This window comes from Drosophila novamexicana, unplaced genomic scaffold, assembly GCF_003285875.2.
Source record: "Drosophila novamexicana strain 15010-1031.04,08,12 unplaced genomic scaffold, DnovRS2.1 tig00000960-arrow-arrow-pilon, whole genome shotgun sequence".
NCBI lineage: Eukaryota > Metazoa > Arthropoda > Insecta > Diptera > Drosophilidae > Drosophila > Drosophila novamexicana.
In genome coordinates, this window is record NW_020824833.1 from 830,848 (window position 1) to 848,468 (window position 17,621).

The 17,621-nt window shown below is 42.2% G+C and overlaps 4 protein-coding genes across 16 annotated transcripts in view; 2 read left to right on the forward strand and 2 right to left on the reverse strand.

The window, feature by feature from the left end:
• Window positions 1-7,334, forward strand: LOC115765338. Of its 6 annotated transcripts, none has more exons than XM_030708847.1 (9): window positions 1-218; window positions 2,635-2,906; window positions 2,972-3,129; window positions 3,315-3,659; window positions 3,750-4,663; window positions 4,735-4,912; window positions 4,982-5,370; window positions 5,943-6,099; window positions 6,164-7,334. In XM_030708847.1, the coding sequence occupies exons 2-9, from the start codon at window positions 2,642-2,644 to the stop codon at window positions 7,307-7,309; spliced, it is 3,552 nt and encodes a 1,183-aa protein (XP_030564707.1). In that variant the 5' UTR covers window positions 1-218; window positions 2,635-2,641; the 3' UTR covers window positions 7,310-7,334. The 6 variants fall into 6 exon arrangements, with proteins under 6 accessions (XP_030564707.1, XP_030564706.1, XP_030564703.1 ...); XM_030708846.1 differs by lacking the exon at window positions 1-218 and adding an exon at window positions 563-658; XM_030708843.1 differs by lacking the exon at window positions 1-218 and adding an exon at window positions 2,129-2,160.
• A 464-nt stretch (window positions 7,335-7,798) lies between these two features.
• LOC115765319 (protein rhomboid) lies at window positions 7,799-15,064 on the reverse strand. Its single transcript, XM_030708819.1, has 4 exons — window positions 14,490-15,064; window positions 9,819-10,180; window positions 9,407-9,749; window positions 7,799-9,334 (listed from the first exon to the last, which is right to left on the reverse strand). Exons 1-4 carry the CDS (start codon window positions 14,736-14,738, stop codon window positions 9,026-9,028), a joined length of 1,263 nt encoding a protein of 420 aa, XP_030564679.1. The 5' UTR covers window positions 14,739-15,064; the 3' UTR covers window positions 7,799-9,025.
• Window positions 11,498-12,294, forward strand: LOC115765320. Of its 2 annotated transcripts, none has more exons than XM_030708821.1 (2): window positions 11,498-11,614; window positions 11,659-12,294. In XM_030708821.1, the coding sequence occupies exon 2, from the start codon at window positions 11,711-11,713 to the stop codon at window positions 12,173-12,175; it is 465 nt and encodes a 154-aa protein (XP_030564681.1). In that variant the 5' UTR covers window positions 11,498-11,614; window positions 11,659-11,710; the 3' UTR covers window positions 12,176-12,294. The 2 variants fall into 2 exon arrangements, with proteins under 2 accessions (XP_030564681.1, XP_030564680.1); XM_030708820.1 differs by having other exon boundaries at window positions 11,668-12,294.
• A 1,113-nt stretch (window positions 15,065-16,177) lies between the features above and the next one.
• The window catches only part of LOC115765232 (MAGUK p55 subfamily member 5-A), an 83,272-nt gene continuing 81,828 nt past the window's right edge, over window positions 16,178-17,621 (reverse strand). For all 7 annotated transcript variants that reach the window (XM_030708686.1, XM_030708683.1, XM_030708682.1 and 4 more), the window contains one exon: window positions 16,178-17,505. In XM_030708686.1, coding sequence (XP_030564546.1) covers window positions 17,311-17,505 — 195 coding nt within the window. In that variant the 3' untranslated portion in view covers window positions 16,178-17,310. The remainder of the gene's footprint in view (window positions 17,506-17,621) is intronic.

The window sequence follows — 17,621 nt, forward strand, 5'->3', positions numbered from 1 at the left end:
ATCTGAACACTTCAAAACTCCACAAAACACCACAAGTCAAGGAATAATTGAAATCACAAAACTAGACATACAAATGTCAAAGAAACGCAAACTGATGCTTTCAGCTTTCATAAGGTCGCCAAAATAATGCGCTGGTGCAAAAACATTTATGAAATTCTCAATAGCAAAATGATATCGCAGTGAAAGTAAGCGGAAATCTAAGAATATAATTATGAAAAGTAAGTATTAAAGTAGTATATTAATTACATATATTCGGCTTTGCACTGCATTGCTATATTTGGATGGCGCTCATGAAAATGAAATACAGAGTCGCAATCGTAATTTTCAGTCGCAGTATACAGTTTACATTTGCCCAATATTGGTTTTTTGCTACATTTGCAATCTGGTCTGACTTTGATTGTTTTCATATATTATCGTTTTTTCGATTGCAATAACAGCGGATTAGCAGCTGGCGTAATGTCATAACAGCGCGTTAGCAGATATTTAACAGAAGTGGCCATTTTGAGTTAACCATTCGATACCACAGAGGTAATTTATCGTTTACTGTTTAGCACAATTTTTAGCGAATCGCAGCAGGACGAACGTGTTTTTATTTGCAATTAATCTCAAGCTTTTAAGTTGACAGTGTAAAGTGTTCAAATTTTGTGTCCCATAGCAGGTAAGTTGATGTTTTCCATCAGCACACCCAAAATAACATTGTCGTAAATGCGGTGGTAGTTCATTTCGAAGCTAGCGTCAGTCGCACACACAATTACACACCTATGTTTGTGTGCATACACATGCAGTGACCACGCGCGAATTCGCGAGGTGCCGCTGACAAAATCGAAAAAGCAGTTGCAAATGAGCTAACCAAAATATTCGCTTGACACTCAAAGACTGCCGCCTGCTGGGCACGGTGGCCAAGTCGCGAGTTTCAATGTATACTATGTGAGGTTGTCATGCAGTTTTGTTTGCCGGCACCGGCACACGGCCATACACACACACACAAATCACACACACACATCAACACGTAAAAGTGCGTGCCAAATTCAAAAATTTCGGAGTTGGCGTCAGCGTTTATAATCCTAGTCATAGCTATTGCAGCGTTTCGCATTTACAAACAAAGTTTTATGAATTGAAATTAACATAAATTTATTTGTTTGTAAATATGTAAGTGCACATATTACACATGCATTTGCTGTGCTCAATTTGCATTTGTGTGCGGCACGCTAGTGTATTCATATGTGTGTAAACGTGTGAACGAGCGATTAAAACCAAACAAAAACAAACGATTCGTGACACAAATCGCTTACGGGAGAATAAAATGTTAGTTTATACGGTGCATGGTTTTCAAAAAGTTTGTGATATTGCTGGTTCAGTTTTTTCCTATCTACAGTAAATGTGCAGCATTAAATTCTACACTTGCCCGTACAGAAAGGCCAGGAAAAGTTGGTTGCCATTTTAGATTTGTCATTCGCACACGTGCATAAATAGTTACGCACACATCTACATTCCCGATTCTGTGCTCGCCGCGTAAGTTTGTGTCGCAAGTCCAACGAGCTGTTAGCCTTCGTGAAATTTGACGAAGAGTTACAAGAAACGCATGCAGCAAATACAAAACAAACGTCAGGCTTGACCTTGGCTGTATAAAAGAACTGTTTGAAGTATATATATTCATGTATGTAGATGTTACATGCATGTGTGTGCGTGTGTATGTTCGTATGCATGATATATGTACATATTATTACATATGCATATGCTTGTGTGTAAGAGAGCACGAGTATATCTAGCTGAGTACAATGGGAGATCTCAAAAGGCTTGCTAGCTTCTTTTTGGTTTTGGTTTTGTTTTCAATATTATTTCAACCTTTGGGCTTTCGAGCACGCCTTCGGTATTGCTCGGCTCGGTTTTCTGTAGACCTCCCGATACCTGCGCCTATGTGTACTTGCTTGTTCGTGTAAATTGTTAACCAAGAAAAAAAAGAAGGCACAGAAAAAGGCTAGAAAAGGCAGTCCTCAGTATGGTTTAATATTGGCTAATAAACTAGCTAACTAGCCAACTTTTGGCTTGTAGGTTCTTAAGCGGTTTTATAGTTTGACAGTTTCTTATACCAGGCTATTTTAAGTGAATAAATATTTTGATGGCGATTTCGAATTTAACAGGAATGGTAATACATCCAGGGTAAGTGGTTATGATAATTAGAGACGACCACTTATTGTTTTTTCTTTTCTGACAGTCTCTTTACTTATGTTGTTTTATAAAGCGAAGCACCAAGTAAATAAATGCATTAATGTATATACATATGTATATTGACTCGGAGTTGTTCATATTATCCTTATTCGCCGCATTCACGGGGCTTGTTTTTGCTTTGTTTTTAATAAATATAGTCAACGGTCTTCAGCTTCTAAATATTTTGTTAAACATTAAATCCAATAATAGGCCGCAAATGAATTAATTGGAAACACTTAAGGTTTTGAGTTATTTAACTTTTGAGGGTATCGCTTGCTGGTTTGAACTTTGGGTTTGGCTTCGTTGCGTTTTGTTTTTCGTTGCGCAACACGCATGTGCACCTTTGCTTGGGTCAAGAAGGGATCTGTTAACTGCATTTACTGCAATGAGAAGATTCTATTTCTATTTAAAGCTTATGTTTTACAGGCGCACTATGAGTTCGCCAGACGACGCCTTTGACGGAGCCAACAGCCCCCGTTTAAAGAAGCAGCTGAGGGAAACGTCGAGCCTTAGCATCTCTAGCGATGATTCTGTGCCTGGTAACAACGATGGCTCCAACCATTCGGCTGATGTTGGCAAGTCCAAGTCAGAAGGCAATGAACTGAAGACCAATACAATCAACACGCAAAACTCTGTCGAAAATGAGTCTGATATGTCACAGCATGCGGAGCAGGAGCAGTTCATTTCCGAACAGAGTGGTAATTCATTTATGATAATTTGCTTGCGACTCATAACCATCCTTAACCCTTGCATCATTTACTAGTTGGAACGGCAGGCAGTCGCAAGGCCAAAAGGCGCAAGGCCAAAAGAGCCAAGCAACGCCGTGACTCAAAGGAAGTAGCTTTGATGGGTTGGAGCGGACCCTTTCCTAATCTCTCACCCACCCATAGTCTGGAGAGTAGCTCGGACGTGGATCAGCAGGTAAGTAGGCATTGTCAACGGCCCAAGCACGACACGGGCATGATCAGCGCTGTGCCTACGGCTGTTCCAGCTCCGGTGTCAAGACTTTCATTGACTTGTTTACATCGACGTGTACTTGTCTTGTTTTCTATCTCTCTATGTATCTTTGTTTGTATGTATGTATGTATATTGTATATTGTATGCAGCAGCTGCCCACTGACCTAAAGGCAATCTGTGCCACTGGGCTGAGCATCTTTCCCAGAGAGGACAAGGAGCAGCGGCCGCCGCTGTCATCATCGTCGTCTTCTGATTCTACTTCCTTCTCGCCAGTTTCCCAACTTAAAACGCCTGCAACAACGACAACAACATGTTTTACACTTACAACAAATTCGACTACTTCAAGTCCAAAGTCTACGCAGACAACCAACAACAACGTCAACAACAACGATACCAATTCAGCCTCAATGTCAATTGCAACCAGTTGTCCTCGTTCAGAACCATCATCAGAGCCAGAATCAGAATCAGAACCACAAGCTGATGTAGCAAAGCAGGTGGAATTTTAGGCTTAGTCTTCGAGACTGGCATTGCTGGGCAACTAACCTATTAATTTGCTTTCTCCCGCTCTCTTCCTCTCTACGCAGACAGTGAAGCATTCAAATGAACGGCCCTTCAGTGCCGCAGCTGGTATTGATACCGTCGCAAATTTAGACGCTGTTGAGGACTCAAATGCCTCTTTTGGCTCATTGAAAAGCAGAAGCTCGCGAAAACGTGGCACTTCCAATAGAAGTTCAGCCGATGGACAACAGAATGAATCCAAACGAACCAAGCCAACAGAGCAGGATAATAATGGCTGCAGTTTGCGCACTCGATCCAAGTCGTTGCATGATCCGAATCCGGATGTGCCGCCGCGCACCCCACGTGCGCGTAGCATCTGCCCCGCCACCATGCTCAGTCAAAATGAGCCTGCAGAGCAGACCCCACCCAGCAATGAAACAAAGACCCCCGCTCGCCGTCGCTCGGTCGCTACATTTAAGCTGCATCCGACTGATGAATTCTATCGCTTGCCCTTTAAGTACGGCTGGAAACGTGAACTGGTCCTGCGTAGTAGTGCATCCTTGTCGCGTCAGCGGGGTGACGTTATATTTATATCGCCGGGGGGCAAGAAGCTGCGCTCCCGCGAGGACATCGTTCCGCTGCTGAATGGCGAGTTGACCATCGATCATTTCTGCTTTCAGCGCCAAATGCAGCAGGTCGGCGAAGAGTTCGAGACGGTGCGTCAGGCACAGCCTGCCCCGTTGCGTCGGAAATCCTTAGCTGTCGCCAAGCAGCAGCAACAGTTAGCCAACGTCAACAACCAACAACTCCCGCCAGTGCCTGCACCCGTGTCTGGTAAGCGTGTGCCCAAGCCTAAGGTTCCCAAAGGCGCTAGCCCTCCGCCTGAGGGTTGGACTTCCACCATGGCGGTTAAGGGAAATGCTCGCGTGTTGGCAGCTAGCAATGGTAACACCAGCGGCGGCTCCGGCTCTGGAGCTGGAAACAGCGCTCGCAAAAGAAGGTAAGCTGCTGCTTCAAATGCTTCAACATATTTTTTCGTGTCTTAGTTTCTCACTGATTCCCCTGCTTCAGCAGCAACCAGGCAAAGCAACCAGCTAAGCCAACACCAGATCCAACTGTGCAGGCAAATATTCAACCCCAGTCAGGTAAAGGCAAGACGATGATCTGTGTGTATTGCCTTAAGCTAATCAATGAGAAGCAGCAGGCCTATCCCGTCGGAACCGCCAGTGTCAACAGCTACATCTGTATGGTGAGTAGTAGCACGCCGATTCAGTGCTGTCAGGAAAACTGATCTGCATCTTCATTCTTGCCTATCCAGCAATGTGTTAAACCCAGTAGCAAAGCTGCCAATTTGCAGCAGGCCGCTAAAGGACTAACAGTGGAACAGGGACCTACCAACTGCACCAAGAAGCAAGACTCGATTGATGAGAATCTATGCACTGATACCAAAGCTTCTGCCAGTGTGGATGCTGACAAAAATATGAATGCAGACGTCGACGCCAATGGCAATGGCAATGGCGGCCTGCTGGAAATTGGTGGAGAGATTGAACTGCCGGGCGCACTGCCGCCGGACCAGTTGCTCAGCGATGAGGTTCCTGCAAGTCGTGCCGGTAACAAGATCACGCCCAAGCCACTGGAAGTCGTTGTCATTAACGGTCGCAAGGCTCTGGCTATTGCTGGCGAGCCGCCGTGTCCGCGTATACAAGTGTGAGTCCGCAACGAAGGCAAACAACATCCGACGCCCAGTCCTCCTCACTTCTGCTCTGTTCAGTTCGGTTCAGTTCCATTGAAGTATAGATAATAATTACTCAATAGCAATGAATCCTACAATCATTCTGGTTAAAACGAAAAAAACAGTTGTCGATATACAAACGGAAAACTCGGCAGAATAATTAAGTGTTAATTGAAAAATAATTTTAAAAAAATTAAAATTCTTTATCTCCAACAGTTTTAGAGATAAGTCAGGTTGATTACTGGTGACCTTTAAAGAACGAGCCATAATTGTTCTTTCCACGCCTAAGTCCACAATTTGCTAAAATACATTTTTCCTCAATTCAGGGTCAAAAGGTCTTTGCATTGGATATCAGTTAAAGTTATCCCTGTAAGGGTAAAGTGGCTTTTTCAACGTTTCTGAATATAAATAGAAATTAGGTGTTTAGTTAACCGAGTTTAGTGTCTAAACGTTTGCAAAATATAGAATGAAGTTAAGCTATCAATTTGGGTTAAATTCTGAATGTCTCCAATTATAAAATTAAATCTTATATCCGTCTTCTTTTCAGCTTGCCACGCGAACCGGACTTGGAGATTTATGAAAAATATTTTCTCAAGCGCAACTGCACGGCTAAGGAGAAGCGTCAAAATTTCGTTGAATGCATTTCTGCTGGCAACTTAAGCTGCCAGGTGATGTCGGCTGTTATGAAGACGCTGGATTTGCATGTAAGTTTACATAATACAGTATCATTTACGATCTGACATAAACTGATTCTCTATGCCTTCGCAGGATCGTGTGCGTATGTCAAACGTATGCAAGACATGGTCGATGATTGCCCGCGACCGTAGCGTGTGGCGTACATTAAAGCTGCGTGACACGCTTATAACGAACTGGTTGTTCCTTTTGCGAGATATGGTGCGATATCGCACCCGCGAACTGGATATGATGGGGGTTAAAATGACTAATCCCAAGATGCGCCTGGATGGAGATTTGCGTGTGCTAAAAGCATTGCGCGTTCTGCGCACTGATGCTTGCGAGGCGGAATTTATCCAGTCAGTTATTAAATGTATACCACGTCTGCTGGAGCTGCGCACCACATGCACCAGTCGTGCACTCAGCCTAGCTAGTATGAAGAAGATGTTGGAATTGCGCGTGCTGCGCATTCGCATGATAGAGCCCAAGGCCAGCATCTTTTCGTTGCAGCCGCTGCAAAATTTAGAACAATTGAGGGAGCTGAGTCTACGCGGCATTAACAACATGGCGCAGCTGGAGCTGTTGCAGCTGCAGGGATTGAAACTGCTCGAGACGCTTGTGTTAGGCTCCTGTCGCGGTATGAAGGCTACGACGTTTGGGCAGCAAGTGCTACCGAGACTGAAGCGTCTTCGCCACCTGCGCCTAGAAAACCACCACAGCAATCGCTCCTTTAATATCAACGAGATCATGGAAGGCATCTCCGCAGGCGGCAGTGTAAAACGTGTCGAGCTCATCAATGTCAACGTGGATGCAGAACTTAGCCGTCAGTTGGCAGCTTGTAAATCGGTCCAGGAGCTACTGCTCATGCCAAACTTCCATAATAATACGGCCTATATGATGTGTTACATCATGCAGGCCATCAATGAAAACAGCGAACAGCTCAATGTATTCCGTCTGGGTCTTACTTACGAACTTCTGAGTGTCACTCGTGCGTTGGCCATGAACCAGGAGAAAGACTGTATTCCGGTCGCACTGCCGATACCAGGTGTGCCTGACAATGATATACTAAATGAGTCCGATGAGCCAATCGCCTATTTGCCGGTCGATCGCCTGGAGTCCATTCTACACCATATGATGCCTCAGGCCTGGCTGACAGTCGCCAAGGTTTCCCAGAGCGAGACAACTAATCTTAAATTCCTTCCGGCTTCACCGAATGACACGTCTGGAATTTCTCATGATTAAATTTGTTTCCATCGCAACCTTATATATTTAATCAATATAGATATATCTATTTATATATATGTATTGTATATTTGTATATATGTATATATCTATATATATATATATATATATATATATATATATATATATATATTCTATACATAGTATATAATCTTCAGGGTGTAAGAATGAGGGCGAGTACCGTCACGTTTATACCGTAATGCCGCCCGGCTGTTCTTTGAGAGAAAAAAGACTGAGTCTTAATTTCAACATCACAAGCTACACAATACCTTGTAGCTGAAGCCCAGAGTATTTTAAGTTATAAAAGCGTGTACATTACACGATGTACACGATCCATTGTTTTCGTAAAAGAAGCGTTATTTTAACACGTTAAATACATGAAAATACAAAGGAAAACAACACGTTTGTTTTTTGTAAAAAATTAAAACGTTTTATTTTAATATAGCATTTAGCATTTAAAAACATACGAATATATATAAATCTAATACATATTTTTATTACTGAATTTGCGTAATTTATGTGTACATATTTTGTTTTTGTACAAATGAAGAATTAAGATTACGCATTGTATAAGTTTTGTGAAATGCACAACTATTTTAAAATACTTGACAATCATGATCTTTTTAGATTGTTTAATCGGGCGTGTGGGTATTTTGTATTTTGTGCGTAAGTATATTAGTTGTGTACATGGAGAGGTCCTGGCAAAGTGGGCTTTCACAGTGTGCAGTACACATATATGTGCAATATAAATGTTACAAAAATAAATATGTGTATAGAGTAATACAAATGTGTTATAAATATAAAATATATATACATTTATGTTTTTAAGTAACTAGTCATCGTGTCAAATGAGTGACAGCATGAACACGTTTATCCTGGCAATTGGGAATGGACAGGCATTATTTCTGAACCGTTCGACTTTTTGGGACTCACAAGTATTAATTGATTGAACGGTGTGAGAAAAATCCAAATTGTGATTAATGTATGTTAACTTTCTCGGAAGCAAGAGAGCCATGCCCTTTTAAGCCCTTAGGCACAGAGTGTGCCATATATATAGCAATATTTGTATAGAACAATAAATGATCCATTGTTTATATATATATATATAAAGAACCTTAAAAATCTAGTATATTTAAGTTTACTTAGTCGCATAAATGCAGGGTAATTATGTTTTGGCTGAACAAGTCGAGAGCAAATGCAAGGATAATATGATTGAATTAGTTTGGGTAATGAGTAATAGGAAATGAATAAACTTATCGGCCGCCCCTTCCGACAAACCAAATAAAATGTATATTGCTAAGTGGTAAGCCAACGGGGCCATTCTGATCAGCATGACAAGCCGAATCCGTGGTGATGCGAGTAAAGCTGCCCAGAGGATGCGTGAGGGAAATGGGCTGAATTAGTTCTGATCCGAGAGTAAGCCCTTTCTTGTAGCGCAGTGTTATTAAAGGTCATATGTTGCGGTATATAAAGCATAAATTAGGGAGAGTAAGGAGGGGCTAAGATGCACAGCAAATGATACTTGAGGATGTTCAATATATGCCACAACCCAAAGATGGTAGAAAAATAGCATAGAATAAAGCCTAAAAATTACACGTGCTCAAGCCAATAGATGGCCTACATCAAGTGCACTTTGGACATGTACATGGACAACCTGAGGCTAAGGCTATGCGCGACTTAAAGCTAATTTGTCATTGGTCCGGATCGCAATGGCGATCAGTTGTATTCGGGCTTGGGAAAATAGTCGGGCACAAAGATGTGCACAATGATGCCGGTGGTCATGAGCGCAAAGTAGAAGAGCACAGCCACCCACCAGAGTATGCGCTCCCAGCGACGCACTTCCAGATTGCGCAGCACCCCAATTCCAACAAGTAGGCCAGCAACGGCCCCAGACAAATGGGCTACGTATCCAATTTGGTCATGTTGATCAGTCAGATGGCGGTACACGGACGTGCCCAGATCGGTGAAGCAGAACACAAGGAAGGCAAGCAGCTGCACAATCGCGTACTCCATTTCCGAGTAGTTCTGCAAACATAGATGGGATTCGAAATGTGAGTTGACACTAAACGTGTTATGCCGTGCTATATGAAGACTTGCCATGATGATCGTCGCAATGTGCGCAGTGATAAGGGCATATACACCGCCGGAGGCGCCTGCCAAAAAAATTCGTGGACTGGTCAGCGAGGTGCCCATTGATCCGGCCAGTACGCCGGCCAAGTAGACGAGCGCCACACGCCACCAGTGATGCACCAGCTCCAGGGCAATGCCAAGGAAAATCTGTATGATCAGATTCATCATGAGGTGCATAATGCCCACGTGCACAAACATATAGCTGAGAAAGCGCCACGACTCGTAGCGCTTGTACGGATTGTAAATGAAGAGCGTCGCCGCTGGTCCGTTAGTGCTCTCGCCCAGGCGCTGGTTGTGGTTCGGATCGTCCCTGTTAGCACAAAGATTTGGCACAAATCAATAAATCATTCAAGCAAATTGGTGTCAACAGGGAACTCACTGAAAGTAGATGACGTCCACCAGAAACATAATGATCTCGATGATCGAGAAGATGACCATGGTCAGCGGCGGCGGGCAGATGGACATTTGTTTTTCGTACGCACCGTCCGGCTCATCGCCCTCCAATGGCTTTGGCGGTGGCACCACATACCGGCAATATCTGGTCAGCATATTGCGTATCATCCATTTGTGGTGCAGCGACATGGTATAGAACTCGTCAAAGTCCAGGTGCCCATTGTTGTCCACGTCGCTCCTGTGCAGTATTTGCTCGGCAATGTACGCCGGTATGTCCCGGCAGTAGCCATCCGATATGAGACCTTTCAGCTCGTGTGTGTTGATAAGCCCATCCCTGTCCGAGTCGTGCTGCACGAAAAGGCAATAACAAACTTGTCTATTAATCAAAAGTTATTCAAATGAGCTGCACCTAAGCCTGATCTCTTATATTTGACCTGATTTTCTCTAACAGCAAGTACATACATACATGTATATTCTTCATCATTATCAAAGGACTTGTCGATATGGAGATGTGCGTCTCAGTCTCAGTCATGCTCGGCTTTCTGCTGCAGACAGTTCATATGCATGCCAGAGCCAGCCGGATCGGGCCTTGGGCATTCGAAAAGAGTATGAAAACAGTTTTTCGTGCTTTAAGATACAAATCTTGTCCAACTGTCTTCTCACGTATCTGCAAGAGGGTAAGCTGTGTGCCTACAAGGGTATTTAATCTTCGGTGTGCTGCGATTTCTTGTTCGTTTAAGGAACATGCTTTGCCCACGCAATAAATATTGGCCGCTTTTATTTGTTTGAATAGAACAACAATAATTTATAAAAATTAAGAAAAAGACAACAATGTGTTGCAAAATCTGATTTTCATTATTTTCGAAAATGAATCAATTTAAAATAATATTCATATAATTATTTCTAATTTAGGGTGACGGTATCCCATACTCTATCCCACAATACTAGTTCCGACGCTAAAAATATTGATCCGTTTTCGAACCGGTTCGAACCAAACCGGAAGCATTCGAGCGATGTGCCTCGATCAAGTAAATATCATACGGGCGAGTCGTTGCTTTGACGGAATAAGAAATATTTTTGTATTTCAAATATGACAAATACTTTTGCATCACTCATAAGCCTAGCTTATACCAAGTTTGATTCAATCGAGATATTACAAATTAAATGGAAGATAACTCAAGGTTCATTTAGTTTTCATTTAGATAATTTTGAAGTTGTGCCTCAGCATTTTTCAAAATCAATTCCCCTTTTCCCACCTGTGGAAAACTAAAAGGTTCTTTTGTTTTACATAAGTAGATATTTGAAAATTAGTATGAGATCGATCGAAGTTAAGATTCAAAATATGGAAATATTTAGCCTTGTGGTCCTATATGAAATGATCTTATGCCCGGAAATTGCGCATTTTCCTTTTAGCAAAAAGATTGAAGCACGTTTCTCGCGTTTAATAGGAATCCTTGGAAGTGACCCCAAACTAAACTCAACAAATTTCTGATTCCCACGGAGGGAGTTTCCGCGCTTTTTCCACACGGATAGAATTTCCGAAAACCCCTTCAATTCGTTATATGTTTCACCAAATTTGTAATACATTTGATACGTTTGGCACCGACTCGAGTAGGCGACGTTGGGATGCTTTGAAGGGGCTCTCGGATGTGTCAGTTTCATCCAGTAATAGTCATTTAAGTTGTACGGCAAACATCTCGGAACAAATAGCAAGACATCACTAGAGCTGAGGCGTGAGCTTTGTGCTTCGTAGGGCCAGCAACAGCATTCAAATAATTACAGGTGGGGGCGTGGCCAAACCCGATTAGTCTCTACCCCTCTAATAGCTGCCGTAGTTCTCATAGTTCCGGTTGTACTCTGTGAAGTTGCCATTGCAGAATGACGCATTTGTGGCGGACGAGCAAGAATATGGTTGGCTGGTTGCTGGGCCAGCAGCCGGAGCAGTGCAACTGTGATTGGCCGGATGAGGATGAGGCCGAGGTGCAGGAGTCTTCGGGCGTTGGCACAGTCATAGTCATATATACGGCCCTGGCGGGTCTGTTTATTGGGGCGAATCTCTTGCCCAGCCAGGTGACCCAGAGCCCACCGGCGTTGCGGGACCGAGACATACGCAAGGAGCAACAGCGGCGCCGCAGCAAGCAGCCGCCCAACGATGTCAACAGGCGATCGAGAAGGAAACAGCCGCTGGACAATTTTCATGATGCGCTGCAGCCGACCGCAGAGGAGGAGGCCCAGTGGCTGAAAAAGAGCGACCCGGGCAAAAAGAGCGCCAAGGAGGTCTTCTTCGATGTGACCAATGACAACAGTGAAAAGGATCATTTCATCGACGTCCATGAAGAATGAGACTGACTTGTAGCCAACACATGCGAACACTAGCTACCTTTTCCGATATCGTTTCCCATTTGCAATATCCCAAATTTTAAATAAATGTTAGCTCAGCTTGTCTGAAGCTTAGATTCGAACACCTGCTGGCCATAAAGTGCGTAATGCACATCAAGTTGATGCAACAAGCCACGCCAAATGTGGCCAAGGCTAGTCGCAACAAATGGCCAGGCCAGGCAGCTAATAAAATGCCCAAATCGGATCGAATGCATTCCAGTATTTGCTAAATCCGTCAAAACTGCATTTCGAATCGAGGCTAAAGCAATGGCAAGCTCTTGTCCAAAACGTTTCTACTCTCACGTCAATTGGCGAAACAAGAAAAGTATTGAGAAAAATGTGTGTTAAAAGTCTTGGGCACGCCCACTGAAGGGCGGCCAAATCTAGATAATGTGTATTTTCCCAAGTTTTAAGGCTAGCGTCTCAAAATGTTGCGGGTAGATCAATCAGTTGCCACAGATAAATCAGACATTTCGTCTCTTATAGCTGTTTTTTTTTTACCGCTTAGTACTTGGGTACCAAATGGCTATATGCACGTATGTTTGCGTTTATAAGTGCAGACCAAGGCCAACGGCAACAGGTGGATGTATCTAGCCACCTGCATTTGTCGATGTGTCTCAGGTTTGGGAACAAAGCAGGCACACGCCAAAAACTGTTGCGATTGGGTGTGGACATTCGAGAGAGAGAGTGGTGGATGAGGGGGGGGGGGGGGGGGGGGGGGTTTGTATTAGAGAAGAGTTAATTACAAAAATAAGTCACTGAGTCACAAATTGCAGTCGGGCAGATGTACAGTCAGTCCTGTATGTGTGCCCATATATACCTTGTGTGTGTATGTGTGTATGCATGTATGTGCTTGTGTGTGTGTGCGTAAGACCATGAAATGTTTGGCGTTTGGGGTTACGCGCCACTTGAAAGAAAAAAGCCTCTGGTCGAGCAAAATTGATAAGATTGCGAAGAAATATTTCGATATTGGTTTGACTTCTTGTCCACTGCTCAAATGCTCAAAGCGAACAACTTGGCAGAACACGGAATCTAGACTGTGCTGATAATAATCAGCTAACCCCATACCAGATACACCAGATATTAATAAATGGGCGTTAAGCACGAGCTAGAACTGCCCAGCAAAAGAAAGCTTACACAAAAGTAGCAGAAGAAGAATCAACGCAAACGGGTTAAGGCAAAAAAAAAAAAACAAAAACATCAACAACAAAATGATGAAGTGCAATTTGTGTTGTTGTCTCAGTTGCCAGGGGCCAATGAACGAAAGGGGCCGGCGAGCTTAAGACAATGAAGGGGGAAAAGAGACAGAGCGAGCGAACGTGCGAAAGAGAGGGGGTGGAGGAAACGGGGCAATTCGACTAGAATCCAACTAATAGAATGGAATGCTGTTCAGGAGAAACACCACACAAAGCAAAACAAAAAAACGAAAGACATTCAAGGGTTTGAGAGAAGGTAAGGTGATAATGAATAGAAAACAATGCTAAATGCTAAAAATTAAAAAAATGGCAATAACAATTTCGTGCGAGTGACTAAGACCAAATCAACTTTTTGACAGCCAAGAACAATATAGCAGCAACAACGACGACGACGACGACGACAGAAATCCCCACAAATAAATTCATACACACATGTACATAGCCACATTTGTGTGTGTGTGTGTGTGTGTGTGTGTGCATGTGCATGTGTGCATATGTATGCATGTATGTACATATAACCGGTTGTTTCTCTCTTTACTCGATAAGACATTCGTATTTCCCTCAGTCAGCTTGTTGTTATTGTTGCAATGTTAAGCAAAAACAAACTGAGAAAGGCACACAAAAAATGTTAACGGTGAAATATGCAAAAGTGTGAAATTGAACGAATGCTCTGTTTGGAGATGTAGACGTGACATTGATAAGCTCGCCCATGTCCACAACGGGAATCTGCAAATAACACGCAGCCGCAGCGGCGACGGCAGCGGCAGTTTGGGGAGCATGCATAAAAATAGAGCGTGAGAGAGTGAGCAATGCACAAGAAAAACCGCAGTTTGATGACTAGGGCGAGCCAGCCCAGCAGTCGGTTGAGGGGAGGGGAAACAAATGACGGCGTTGATGATTCACAACTGTTTGACACGCGCAACTCTGTTGAACTTTCACCAAGAGCAAGGGGACGCGTAAATACTGGCGTTTCGGATAAAACAAGAATATTCATTCATGCATACGCTCGCATACGCAGAGACACCGGCAGAGCCAAAGAGAGAGAGAGAGAGCGTAGAGAGAAAGAGAGACATTTGGCTTACCTTGTCGAATATTTCGCGCATTTTTCGACGATCCTCTGGCTCCTGCACTGAATTGGAGTGATTAAGTGGTATCTCCTCCATATCAATGGTGTCCTGACGCAGCGTTGGCGGCCGCACTGGACGTGATGGCGATCGTCGCTCGGGCGGTATATTTGGATAAATCCCATTTTCAACATCCCGTTGGTGTTGCTGCTGCAGCTGCTGGGCGGGCGTTTGGCTCTGCTGGCGCGATACCGATTTTACAGGCATTCTCTCTGTCACTTCGCGGAACAGTGGGACGGGGGGGAAAATTCGTTTGTTTTATTTTGCTTGTGGCTCGGTTTGTTGTTACTCTCTTGTGCTTATGGTGCTATTTCAATGTTAAGGCCAATTGTAACGCGGCGATGACACTTAGTAATAACTTGTGCTTCGACTCATGCTTGCGATAAGATTATTAGTTGGCCATAAAAACTGTCAGGCACTCACAACCACAGGCGAAATGAAATGCAGTTTGAAATCACACAAACAACAAAAATACTTAAAAAAAATAAAACAAATAGGAGTCAAAGGTACCGCACTAACCAAGCTAAACGCGTCCGCACAGCTTGCTCATTCGAAATAGAATGAGAGAGAAAAGGAATGAAAGAGAAGAAATTGAATGAAACACTGTGCAGCTAACGCATATGTTAACTCACAATGCGCTGTTGCGCTAGCTGGTCACACTGCTTATGCAATTCTGTAAACTGGGGAGTATTCTGTTAAATGGTATTGCCACCCTGTCGTCCAAGGCAGCTTCTGGCAGCACCGTTGTGTTTTGAATTTTGTCTAACGGACCAAAATTTAAATATTGTTGACTTCTTTTGTATTTGTATTTGCTTGCCGCTTTTTATTTATTTATTTGTTATATCCTACAATGCTGGGTAATCCGTGTCTATTTCCTATTCAATTTTGCCTTCTAATTTCATCGCATTCTGCTGGTTTGTGGTCTTAATCAACCTCTTACACCGCACACATGCATACATACAATTTACTAAATTTATAGGTTTATAAATTAGTTTTCATATTTATTTGATTTTTGTTTTAATACGTATAAATAAAAACTTAAACAAATTTACTGCACACACATTTTTATATCTTGCTGACTACTCAAAAAAAAAAAATTATTTGAAATATATTTTTATATTGTATGTTTGTCGTGTTTTAGAATCTTTCAAGTATTCAACATTGTGTAACATAGTTTGCTAATTTACTTGACGCCGTTCGTAGCATTTCCTTAATAAAATTGTTGCACTTTCAACAAATTTTTATAAATGTTTATATATTAAATATTCTTGTCTAAAATTTGCAACTATTTCGTTTTAGACTTTTAGTTTTCCTCTTGAGTTTTGCTTTCTGTTTTCGTTCTCGATTTTGCCATTTACTAAACGCGTTTTAAATAATTAATTACAACATTTATATCTTTTTTTTTTGAAACAGCTACGCGTTGTCTGCTTCTTCCATTTCGTGTTTCTCTTAGCCTAATGCCTAGTTTTCAATAGTTTATTGTTTATTTTCTGTTTCTTTTACTTTTCCATTTTTATTTTTTAGTTTTTAGTTTTTAGTTTTTAGTTTTTACAGTGCCTATTTAAGATGGCTACTCTTTCATATTTCATATTTCATATATCATATTGTATTGCATACTATTTATTTGCTTGCTGGCGGAATGTTGTTTATTTTTTTTTCTTTATTGCATTTTGGGTGTTTTGTTGTTTTTGTTTTTGTTTTTTTTGTTTTGGATACTCGTATTTCGTATTCGTATTTCTTCTGTTTTATTTGGCAATGACGTACTGATTCTGTTGTTTCCCCTTCATCGTTTTATTCTTGTTTACAACTCTTCCTGCTTTTGCTGCTCTCACGTAGCTTTTTATTAAAAATTAATCGCATTACTGCATATAATTTATTTGTATATTTATATGTATAGTTTATGTATATATTTATATAAAGTAAATAGATTACGTAATTGTAACATTCGCTTGCTTCTGCCCATGCACTTCCATTGGCTGCTCTCTATCTCTTCTCTCTCTCTCTCTCTCTCTCTTTCCCTTTCCCTCTCTCAACTCTTACGCTATTTTGTTTCAACATTTGCTTTTTCTTAACGGATTGTTTTTGTTCTATTAAAGGATGGGTGTTCCGAGATGGGGTTCGATTTCGATTTCGATTTTGATTTCGATTTCGATTTCAATTTCGATATCGATTGCGATTTAGAGTACAGACTGGCCAGCGTTACAAAAACTGAAACTCTTTTTATTTTTCTTTTTTTACAATTTCAATTCGCCCTTGAAATTAAGGAAGTGCTAAACAAATTCTTATCAAATAATCATAAAAATTGGGGGAAAAAAAATATAAAAAAAAATCAATTTAAAAGTTGAATAACAATTTTTGTGAACATACTTAAGTAAAAGGAAGTTAAAAAACAAATATGGAATGCTTGAAATATTAGGAAAAGTTTGTCCTGTCCACAAACAAACAATTTACGTAGATACATTCATAAATAATACGAGTATATGGGAACGGGCTAAGTACGAGTTAAAAAGTAAGTAAATAGGCAAAATACATATGCAAGTACATATATGCTCAATTATACAAATTGCGGAAGGATGCCCTGTGTCCCGATCCGGTGACAGCAGCTGCTCCACCTCCAAATGGTTGAGTTGAAACGTATTTACAAAGCGGGCGCTGGCTCATCGTCGGTAAGTGGTAATTGGCTGGATGCGGGGCTGAGGCAGGGGCAGGAGCTGTGGCTGGGGCAGGGGATGGTGATGGCGATGGCGATGAAGATGCGCTGTGGCCGGTTCCGAGGCTATTATGATTCGTCACGATTGTTGTGCACCCACTGGGCCGGCACCCATTGCGGTTCGCGCTCCAGCGAGTTGATCTCCGCCAGCAGTTGGTGGTAGGCGCGCTCCGTATCATTGTTGATGATGATCATGTCGAACAGATGACCCCAGCGCGCCTCCATGTCCCGCGCGGTTGCGATGATGTCCTTAAGTTCCTCTTCCTGTGCGTAAGAAGAAAACAAGAAATATCGATTTATCGAAAAGGTTTTACAATAACAACAATGATTTGAAATAACGATAACGATAAGCGACTTGACAGACTAAGTAGCTGATGTAT

Coding starts and splice junctions, on each gene's coding strand:
- LOC115765319 (XM_030708819.1), bottom strand. CDS start 14,738: ATGCCTGTAAAATCGGTATCGCGCCAGCAGAGCCAAACGCCCGCCCAG. Junction 10,181..14,489: donor TGCGCGAAATATTCGACAAG/GTAAGCCAAATG, acceptor CTTTTCGTGCAG/CACGACTCGGACAGGGATGG. Junction 9,750..9,818: donor GTGGACGTCATCTACTTTCA/GTGAGTTCCCTG, acceptor TTGTGCTAACAG/GGACGATCCGAACCACAACC.
- LOC115765320 (XM_030708821.1), top strand. CDS start 11,711: ATGACGCATTTGTGGCGGACGAGCAAGAATATGGTTGGCTGGTTGCTG.
- LOC115765338 (XM_030708843.1), top strand. Junction 3,660..3,749: donor AAGCTGATGTAGCAAAGCAG/GTGGAATTTTAG, acceptor CTCTCTACGCAG/ACAGTGAAGCATTCAAATGA. Junction 6,100..6,163: donor TGAAGACGCTGGATTTGCAT/GTAAGTTTACAT, acceptor ATGCCTTCGCAG/GATCGTGTGCGTATGTCAAA.